The sequence below is a fragment of the Sphaeroforma arctica genome, assembly GCF_001186125.1.
Source record: "Sphaeroforma arctica JP610 unplaced genomic scaffold supercont1.379, whole genome shotgun sequence".
In the NCBI taxonomy this organism is placed as follows: Eukaryota; class Ichthyosporea; order Ichthyophonida; genus Sphaeroforma; species Sphaeroforma arctica.
Window position 1 is genome coordinate 29,494 of NW_014040179.1, and position 11,600 is coordinate 41,093.

Consider the following 11,600-nt stretch of genomic DNA (forward strand, 5'->3'; position numbering starts at 1 on the left):
ATATATATATATATATATATATATATATATATATATATATATATACATATATATATATATATATATACTTGTATGGGTGTATCAAGTATTACTTACGATATATTCATGTACTTGTATGGGTGTATTTTGTATTGTTTTTCAAATATATACATGTACTTGTATGGATGTGTTGCGTATTGTTTTTTAAATATATACATATTTGTATATGGGGGTGGTGGTGTGTCGATGTAGCTAAACCCACACACACATACCCTCAATCAGTGTATATATCCAGTTGTATTCTTATCTACGCCACGTGGTCCTCTTTTAGCCTGGATAGTTCCGCTGTAGCTAGTATGTATGTCACTGCTCGTATGCCTAAGTGAGTTGTGAGATGTCAAGTGTTGTTCACTGGGGAGACATACGCGCTTGCTTTTCAGCTGTGCGAGCCTCAAGAAAATGCGTAAAGCGTTTAAAATGATATCTATCATGTATAATGACCATGTTTTAACACTAAACGTGAGTTTTTGTTTGTATTGTAATTGAACGCGTTTGCGTCTGAGTATATCGAGCTCATATCTGTGTAATCCAAAATAGTGTTCCAAATTTGTCTCAGTTTCACATATGCACATCTATAACAAATGATCCAAACGAAATGTCTCTATATTGACCCGATTTCACGACATGTATCTCTATCAGGTGACCCGTACCAAACAAAAGTGGAAAGCCACGCTGAAAAATGGGATGATGCGAATCAATAATCGGGAATACGTTTTCCACAAAGCCATTGGAGAGTTCGAGTGGTAGGTAGCATTCACGGGACAATCGACAGTACGTTTTCTCCACCAGGTCATTGGAGAGTTCGAGTGGTAGGTAGCATTCATGGGACTATCGATAGTACGTTTTCTCCACCAGGTCATTGGAGAGGTCGAGTGATGGGTGACATCCGTTGACAGCGAAACAGGGGAAGGGGAAAAACCGGGGTTTAAATTGAGCGATTTGTATGTGTGTGTGTGCACATAGAGCACAGAGCCACTACAAACACACGGCGCTGCTGTTGTATCCTGTAACGAACTATGCAAGTGGCATAGTTGGCGTTTACGGATAACCGGCTGCACCCACAATATGCATACGGGATCTTCTGTATGGATCGATACTTTTATTGAAATACCAGGGTACTACTGAATTCCGGGACAAAGCGGGATCATTTAATTAGTGTGCATATGGGTGTATGCCCGGTTGAAATTAATAAACAAAAGTCAATAGTAGTGAATAGGTGTCCAGCATCCGATTAAATTTGTGTGTGGTAATCCATATCTGCACTTCTCTCCGATCAAACATAGGTGGGAATATGGCTTATCAATACGTGATTCGGTTGCTAACGTTTACTAACATGGTGCATACTAGAACATTCGTACACACCTGAGTACGAATGCGAGTGTAGACAACGAGTTAAAGTGTGAATAGATCTCATGATCTTGTTATGTTCAGGTCAGAGCCACCGGTGCCCATGATGTGTGCAAAGATGACTTCCATTTGAGAGTCGAGTGACCATGTATTGGCGAGTGTTGTGTGTAAACGTACTGTATATCCCTATTCAAGAGAAAATATACGTCATTAAACCTGTGTGTGATGGAAAAATATGTACATTCAAACACAGAACACTACCTCCATACCATATAGCCACGTTTGCATTCCGGTTGGGCGCTAATTCGGCCTGGCTCACGTGAACTAGTTGGCCATAGATGGTTTATATGGGGTACGACTGTGACGTATACGACTATACGCTACACTGTGTACTACCCCTTCATTCGTACACGTTTGACTTGGGTGATGAATACGCTCACGTATGCCCATATGGACCTTTAACATATCGTACTTCATAACCAATGTGAACACATCGTCGCAAACAATATCTTAAGTGGCGATAAGGAGTTGCCTGCTGTGCTATTACGCTATTTGGTTCTATAGGAGTTCTACACTGTGGCTGTGTAGGTATATTACCGATTGGCTGTGTAGGTATATCACTGTTTGGCTGTGTAGATATAGCACTGTTTGGCTGTGTAGATATATCACTGTTTGACTTTGTAGGTATATCACTGTTTGGCTGTGCAGATATATCACTGTTTGACTTTGTAAATATATCACTGTTTGACTGTGTAGGTATATCACTGTTTGACTGTGTAGGTTGTAGTAAGTAGTCGAGGATAACTGTATCTCAACGTACTCCCCTCGTACCAGGGGAGACGTTGTTCATTTATTGAACTAAATCCTGTGACTATCATTTTGATCATGTGTTTTCCGTAAATCTGTTCTAACCTGATTGGATAAACCCAGTTTAAAATGTAGTCTCTAATAAAACCCAAATATCAAATAAACCCTAATCCTAAATACACCCTATCAGGGACTTCCTGACTACAAACCCCCCCCCAAGCTGAAACACCACAAGTGTGCGAGCTTAAAAGATTGAAGGAATGCCCTGAAAGCGGTAACGTGTTAGCATTTATCCTCAGAGAGCTAGAGCATTGTGCTGGCATTTATCCTCAGAGAGCTAGAGCATTGTGCTGGCATTTATCCTCAGAGAGCTAGAGTATTGTGCTGGCATTTATCCTCAGAGAGCTAGAGCATGACTGTGTGGGTATGTCATTGTTTGGATGTGTAGATATATCACTGTTTTGCTGTGTAGGTTTATTACTTTTTGCTTTGTAAGTATATTGCTGTTTGGCCGTATATGTATATTACTGTTTGGTGCTATAGGTATATTACTGTTTCACTGTGCAGGTATATCACTGTTTGACTGTGTATGTAGATTACACCTTGGCTTTGTACGTGTACTACTGATTGGCTGTGTAGGTATGCTATTAATTGGCGATATAGTTTTACCATGAACCACGCAAACAAACACGGCGTTTGGACTATCCATGACATGCAGAGTATTGTAGACTGACTGAGGCTTTGAAGTTTAGGGATATAAAAAGATTAGAGCCACCAAAACACATTAACAGAATCGGGGAATCTGACAGAAACAATGGCACTCGTTTCCGATCTACTATGTAGAACAGAACATCTTTTCCTTGATTGTACACCTTGGATAGCCGCAGATGTTCTCCGGATCCTCGGGTGTAACAATTCGTCCACACAAACCTCTATTCCGTGTATATTAATGTATTCTAATTTCACCTGGAAGCTTTTCCTGATCTGCTATTAATGTAGCAACCGACATGACTGAGAGTTCGGTACTTTTCAGTACCGAACAGACTACGGGTTGACTCCCGGAGGATTGGTTTACCTGGAGGTGTATATCAAGTATAGAGATGGTTTATTGGACGACGTGGGTTTCAGGGATCTAGGGGATTTAGGGTTTAGGGTTTAGGGTTTAGGGTTTAGGGTTTAGTCGCCACAGGGGTAAGGAGAGGACTCTATATGGTCCAGACTAGTCCTGGTTAATTGGCCGTACCTCCTCGTGGGCTATGATGACTAATCTGGGCCAACGGAGGGCCACTTCACCCAGGGCACGGGTCACTCCTGAGGGATCCGAGACTAGCTAAGGTCTGGATGAATAGAGACTGTAACACCGATGGTTCTTTAGAAATCATCGCGTTCAACTGCATCGGAGAGGGTGTGCCATTGACTGCGTTTCTGGGCTCAGCGACTCTTCACTATGTGCCTGGACTCATTATGTTTAAAATAGCAACATTCAAAATTTACGTTTCAAATTTCTAGGCAAAGACCACGAGCTAATCTAATATAGACGTGAAAAGGATAAACTCGAAGTTGGCAGGACTCGGTTCTCAGGGCGACCACACGTGTATGTCTCCGGAGGGCATTTAACTCTAGTGAACTCGGACTCTCGCTTAACCAATAAACCGAATGTTAACACGTCACATTCTGCTTTGGATTGTTGATCTCTACATTCATTTGAATATTTCGTACACACCATTCACCGATCGTGCCGTACCAAATTCTCATCAGTAAGACAATTTGAATTATCTAATAGAGTTCCGCAGTCGAGCTGACATATTGGATATAATAAAAAGTTAATACACCCCCGACTTGCAGATAACTTTTATTAAATTACTCTCTTTAAGTGTTACGAGTTGCAGAGGGTGGTGCCGCGATGCCTATAATCCCCTCCCCCCATCCCCACTGTTTCTAGCAGATGTGTAGCCTGAAGCTTGCCGCATTCACGTAGATGCACGTGTATGTATATGCAGGTGTTTTATTCCGCTGTGTGATTCCGTAGGTGTATATGTGTGTGCGTAGTATATAGATGTATGTGTGCATATGAACGAGTAAACAACTCCAACAAAACCCCCTCCCGGCCCCCCTCATCTCTAATCCCGATGAGTCGATAGAAACGATGATCAGTTCATATCGGCTGTGGTCGTGTGTTTGACCTCCGCGTAGAAACAGCACACTCGGGCGCCCCTCGATGAGTGTAGTGCGCATACGTCACATTACACACACGTATATGGGGCAATCCACCGTCCTCCACAGAACTCGTACCTCCGCGCACGTCCAGTCTTGTATACACATTCACATGCATACGTACATACATACATACATACATACATACATGCACACATACATGCACACATATATCTACATCTCTATGTATGTGCAGTTATCCCCATCGGAACTTGAACCCACCACCGCCCCCTCCGCCGCGTTGGTGGAAGTGTTGCTGTCGGTGGCCTTGGTTGAAGAACGGATGTCCTCCCCCGCCCCATTGCTGCTGCTGTTGTTGCTCCTTCTGGGCCTCGCTATCCATCGGATCGATGCCTTGGTCGTATTGCTTGCGCATCTCTGTGTGTGGAGGTGTGGACAAAAACGTAAGGCGATTAGAAACAAGACGAGAATTCGATTCGGAAAAGATTGGGATGTTGCCGCGAATACGTAAAGTATCGAGATATTTAAGTATCTAGATATTTGCCGAGAACACGTAAAGTATCGAGCTGTTTGCCGTTCACTTCTGCACATGATATGGTTAAAACAAGACAAGATTCAACAGATAGCGAAAGTATATGGGGCGCATGTATGGTGACATCTAGGTACGTTATTTATAGTACACGCACAATTCTCTGTATGTGACGACGTATAATCCTATGTATGTGAAGACGTATGTAGTTGGTGTGCTCTAATAGAATAATTGATACAACAAGAGGTCTACGTTAAACGTCAATCACACACACACACACACACACATAATATAAGATTGCACAGAGAAAACCAATCCTATGTTCGTATTGCCCACACATCCTGGTGATAAACCCAGCCAGCATCTACCTGGTACTGAGGTAGTGTATATGAGAGCCACTTCATCATATAGTCCTATGGTCTTTCATAGTATCACCAGACCCTTTGTACCGCACTTGTACGCCAAGACGGCCTTAGCACCAAAGAATAGCACGAAAGGGCTTTCTTACGTACTTTTTTTTGTATGCTGTGTTGGATTCGCATCTCAGCCTCACCAGTTTATACTATACACACAGGGCCACATCAGCACTCCCGCGTTCGCACACACATACACACATGCACAGACACAACCACATTCACATACATGCACATACGGACACTCACACACACGCACACCTACACACCCATCCGCACACACCCACCTGGATCCGTCAAGACCTCCTTCGCATCGGAGATGTCCATGAACCGCTTCTTGTGGGCCTCTATCGCCGCCTCGTCTTCATCCGACCCTTCGAACTTATCGGGGTGGTACTCTAGGGCCAGTTTCCTGTATGCCTTGAGGATGTCCTTCTTTTTGGTGCTTCGTGTCACACCCAGGATCTTGTAGTAGTCCCGTTTCGACGCCTGTGTGCGAGAGATGGGGTGTACAGCGCAGTATGAGGATGTAATTCGTGTGTATGGGTGAATGTACACATACACATATTTACACATCACATATCACATATCATATACATATATGCATATGTACGTTATATATACTTGTACCTATCAATGAATACACCCTCCTGATGCTTCGCGTCATGTACAACCTCTGATAGTGGTCAAATCCACACCGCAAAAAATACATATAATAAGAAAGCTCAGGACGTTGGCTCTAGGATTAACACTCATCCCACGCGCTCTTATCGGAGTCAAACTCAAAACGCTCTGTGCAGTCTCAGCCTAACGCAAGAGATAAACAGTGCCTCACCAGACAAGGCGAACGTTCGCCTGCACACTCATGGACAAGCTATCACTGGGACTTATTGAAGGACAGTGCATAACGAATAAGTACTACTGGCAATAAGTAATGGAGAACATCTCCCTCTGTTTAAAACAGATGAACATGGCGCCAGTCACCAGACACGGCGAACGTTCGCCTACACACTCATGGACAAGCTATCACCAGGGCCTTTTAAAGGACAGTGCATAACGAATAAGTACCACTGGCAATAAGTAATGGAGTACACCTCTCTCTGTTTTAAAAGATCTGGTTATAGATCTCGCAACGTTTGTTAATGAACTCATAATTAGAAAACAGTCCCAAGTGATAAGACCATCCATTTTAAACCCACCTGTGATTACTACCGCTACTATAACCCACGTGGACTGCTCAGTACAAATCAACCGTGTGACCCAACAGGCTTTCAGGACCATACCTGTTTTTTGAGCTGGGCCACCTTTTGTCTGCCCTCTTGCGCCTCGCGGTTCTCTGAGTCGCCATCTAGAATAGTCTGGAAGTCAGCGTCGGCTGATGTAACAGTTGTAGAACATACGGGTCAATGTTAGTGAAATGTAGAATTAGGATGATTTGACAGACAGATGGGATATATATGTAGGTATATTATGTATATAGATAAAGATAAAGATATAGATATACATGTACATACATACATACATACATACACACACACACACATATATATATATATATATACCATCTATACACGCATATCTCATACATCTTCCGTATACCTTTATCAAGATCATTATTGAGAATGTAAGCCTCCGCCCTATCAACTAAGAGCGATGTATCCAACTCATCGCCTGCAATGGCCTTAGAACACGCCGAAATGGCTTTCACGGCATCATTGTTGGCTCTGTATGACTTGCACAATCGCTTGTTGAAGAAGGTGGTGAACGCCGGATGGTCCCCGACAATTTCCTGTATATGGATATATGGATATATTAATATTGATATTGATATGTGTATGTAAATTGATATTGATACTGATATTGATACTGATATTCATATATATATATATATATATATATATGTACTCGTGTGAGTGACAGAAATATCTGTGAATATACATGTGTTTATACGCATGCGCCATAAGAGATAACTGCCTATATATATATATAATTTCTTTACAATTTTGCACGCATTCTGCTACGTGCGTCAACTCTATATCACCGGTGTACACGCACACTAACCAACAACATATATTCAACTATTGGTACACACTCTAAACAACCATGCATAGACACTCTACATGTAGTACCTGAGCTCTCTCCTTCCGCTCTATCGCACAGGTATATCTGCACACTCTCTAAACAACCATACATACTCTCCACATGCAGTACTTGCACACTGTTAACAACCATGCATACTCTCCACATACAGTACCTGCTCACTCTCGAAACAACCATACATTCTCTCCACATATAGTACCTGCACACTCTGTAAACAACCATACATACTCTCCACATACAGTACCTGCACACTATCGAAACAACCATGCATACTCTCCCCATATAGTACCTGCACACTCTGTAAACAGCCATACATACTCTCCACATACAGTACCTGCACACACTGTGAACAACCATGCATACTCTCCACATACAGTTCCTGCATACACTGTGAACAACCATGCATACTCTCCACATACAGTACCTGCACACTATCGAAACAACCATACATACTCTCCCCATACAGTACCTGCACACACTGTGAACAACCATGCATAGACTCTCTACATACAGTACCTGTGCTCTGTGCGTCTTCTCAATGGCGTCGGCGTGGCGGTCTTCGTTCACCGCTTTGTCGATGCCTTGAATGCTCTTATATAGTTTCTTTACCATCTGATGGGGGGAGGGAGAGAAAGAGATTAGTACCAAGCCTACCTTACGAAATATTTTGGAATAAATGTAAATGTTTAAATAGTTTTTTTTACCGTCCGATGGGGGGAGGGAGAGAAAGGGATTAGTACCAAGCCTGCCGTACGAAATATTTTGAAATAAATACAAGTGCTAAATAACGGTGTACTTCAACAATGCCCAACCGATACATCGAAGAACCGAATCAAGTATAAATGTGCATTCGATCTAGAAGAAGCGGTCACCAGGAGATGTCTACAACGACCACCTGACTGGCCACACATGTATGCGTTTGATCTGCAGGCACGCACATAACAATGCGTGAGTCTGGTGCCATGTAACGTCTACCGAGTGTCTCTGAATACAGCTGTATTGTATATCTCATCCAGTACACACTACGGCTTGTATATAGTGATTGTAGTCATAGAGTTGTATTCAACACAGTAATGTATGAAAGTCTGCACCTATGTAGTGCTTCGCGAAGAGTGAAGTTCGTATGCAGTACCTTATAATGTTTGAAGCATTCCTTGTGGTCGTTGTCTAGCTTGAGACACTCCCTAATTTCGTCCAGACTCTTCTCCGCGTCCCCGATTTCAAAGTATAACAAACTTAGCTTCAAGTAACCTGCAAACCAAAGACGGTCGAAAGAAGCCCCAGGCATCAGTACAGAGGGCAGACCACGACACCATATTCATACACGTACACGTGCACATACATACTTCCATACGAAAAAACACCCGTCCACATACACACATCCATACGAGAAAACACACGTGCACATACACACACATCTATACGAGAAAACACACGTCCACATACACACATCCATACGAGAAAATACACGTACATACAGCATAGTCCGACAAACACCGGCAACCAACCAACCCGCCATCCACCTGCACCCGTCGCTATCTCGACCTACCTGAAACGTCGTTGTTTGTCATCTTGACCGCTCTGGAGACATCGTGGATCGCCTCCCCAATGAGTCCCAACTTAATGCGCACATCCGCACGCACATGGCGCATGTCTACGTCAGCCCCACACAGCTCAATGGCTTTGCTCAGATCCCGCTCGGCCTCGTGTAGCTGCCCGGCTGCCGCCGCCTTGTACCCGCTATATACGGCGCAAAGTTCGGTACAAAGACATGGGTTGAGTGAGTGATGATATATATATAGCCATATGCAGATATTTTGGTAATGGTGGTGAACACAGCTCAATGGTTTTTGCTCAAATCACGCTCGGCTTTGTGTTAGTGTCCCCAATCAGCTGCCCTAAACCCACTGCACACAGTGCCAAGGATGGTACACAGACGTGGTTGAGTGATGAACCATTTATAAATAGCACCAGAGGGGTACGCCGATAAAGCCCATGGACATCACTCCATCACTCCGCCCGCATAGCTGACCCGCATTAGCTGATCTGTAACCACTATGTCCTGTACCACATTCAATACAAAACCTTCGTACGGGCGAGATATGACGTGTACGATATACAAATATAGCGACAGGATGCGATTCCAACTCATTAGATGTTTTCATGCCATGCAGTGGCCTCATAACGGCTGCTGTGTGTTGCTTCGTGTGGCTCAATGTGACTGTTCACATACTCTGCCTTGAACTTGCGTGCTTGAGTGACATCGAGCAGCAGTTGGAGACTCTCTTGGTCATTGATCGTTGAAAGGGTCTTCTCTGCTTCCTCCAGATCACCTAGCTATGGGATGCAAAGAGAGGAATACAGAGTAAGAATCACACACTGTACACAAGCTGATACGCTTATATATATATATATATATAGCTCATGGGAAGCATAAGTAAAAGCGCATATGAAACTGTACTAGCCATACATACATTCCAACAAATGGCCTATGAGATACGTATATAGCATGCGCACATCACACAAGGCACATAGCACACTGCACACGCCGAGGAAGTTCGGTACACTCACCTTCAGGTGCAGTTCACCGGCTTTGATTATGGCGTGCGAGAAATCGGGTCGCAGTTCGATGACCTTAGTGAGATCAGCCAGGGCAGGCTTCGAGACCCCCACGGCTAAGTAGGCCGTTGCTCGCTGGAAATAGGGCATATAGTTGTCGGGCTCTATACTGATGGCGTCTCCATAGAGCCTGTTGCGAGTAATAGGTAGGGGTGTTAAGTTATGGCGTATTAGAGTCGTGAATACATCAGCCGCTGCACGCTTTGGAATGTGGTACGAAATTATGTGTTTGATTTGCACCTCTCTCTTCATCATCATACATCTCTCTTTTATTCTACTTCAGGGCTTGTTGTTGTTAATTTCTATACTGAATGCGCCTTCATATAGTCTTATCGGACGTACTAAAAAGTAATTTACGATTGCTCAATAAAAATGACCACCAAATAGCCGATACTCGCAGGAGGAAAGGCCCTGCAATGGTCGGAAACTAATATGCATATAAAGTCTGTATTATATTTCATCTGTTAATTGAGGACCGAATATAGAACCAAGAGATACTACATCATACCTACCACCGCCGACTACACCGTGGGAAGTCAGGAAGGCTACAGATATATTCAGCACTCTTAGTGTCTTCAAACTAGTACGTGGAGTGGACAGGATAACCGGTGCAACATATGTAAAACCGAATACAATCCCAAGCTGGCTAATTAACGGCTTTCTCGAACGGTTTACGATATTACATACAACCCGTATTCAGAATCGCAAAACACACATTCTAGACCTGGATCCAGGCTATCAAGCTGACCATACTCACCGGACACTGTCATCAATGTACTATGCGATCAACCAATACTATTGATGTTACCCCTTCACACTTGACTAACTATAATACATGCATGTTTGCGTATATGTTTACATACATACATACATATATATATAAATATAAACATAAATATCAGCATACTCGTAGACTATACTCACCTGAGAGCGTCATCGTAATCTTTGTGTGCCAACAACTTCCGCGCTTCGTCTATTAGTTGTGCAGCAGTCTGTTTGCCGTGAGCTAAGCCGGCGTTGCAGATAGTGTATATACAGAGAATAAGGATGGACAACCATCCATTGTTGATTAAACCCATGAAGATCTGTCAATACAGGGAGTGGTTGTGTACGAGAATTAGGGCCAAGATGCAAGTCATGGGGGGAATCCATGGTGCAGAGAGGAAATAGTACTAGGCCAGGCCCCGTTCAGCATTAGCATGAGATTATAGTTCAGATTTTGTTCATGTATAGGGTAAAAGAACAAAAATACTTTTTCAGTGTATCACAGATTTGGTAATGAATATGGATATATGTACATATGCACACATGAAAACTTGTGGTAATACGAATCAATCACTATATATATACACATAACTAGTAGGGGGTACAAATGCACAGTCGGATGCAGCATGCTCGTATATAAAAGCGTCGACACACAACTAAATTTGAAACCCCTGTGTATACTATATATAAACATATATATGTATATATATATATATATATATATATATATATATATATATATATATATATATATTNTATATATATATATATATATATATATATATATATATATATATATATATAGT

At 42.7% G+C, this 11,600-nt stretch overlaps 1 protein-coding gene across 1 annotated transcript in view; it reads right to left on the reverse strand.

The window, feature by feature from the left end:
* Positions 1 to 3,929: 3,929 nt before the first annotated feature.
* SARC_05739 (hypothetical protein) overlaps positions 3,930 to 11,600 on the reverse strand; it is an 8,606-nt gene continuing 935 nt past the window's right edge. Inside the window, exons 2-11 of the mRNA XM_014300390.1 lie at positions 10,954 to 11,114; positions 9,982 to 10,159; positions 9,644 to 9,747; positions 8,960 to 9,150; positions 8,543 to 8,661; positions 7,927 to 8,022; positions 6,910 to 7,099; positions 6,594 to 6,685; positions 5,598 to 5,799; positions 3,930 to 4,785 (exon numbers count right to left, since the gene is read on the reverse strand). Of these exons, the coding sequence (XP_014155865.1) occupies positions 4,604 to 4,785; positions 5,598 to 5,799; positions 6,594 to 6,685; positions 6,910 to 7,099; positions 7,927 to 8,022; positions 8,543 to 8,661; positions 8,960 to 9,150; positions 9,644 to 9,747; positions 9,982 to 10,159; positions 10,954 to 11,108 (1,509 nt within the window). The 5' untranslated portion in view covers positions 11,109 to 11,114 and the 3' untranslated portion in view covers positions 3,930 to 4,603. The remainder of the gene's footprint in view (positions 4,786 to 5,597; positions 5,800 to 6,593; positions 6,686 to 6,909; positions 7,100 to 7,926; positions 8,023 to 8,542; positions 8,662 to 8,959; positions 9,151 to 9,643; positions 9,748 to 9,981; positions 10,160 to 10,953; positions 11,115 to 11,600) is intronic.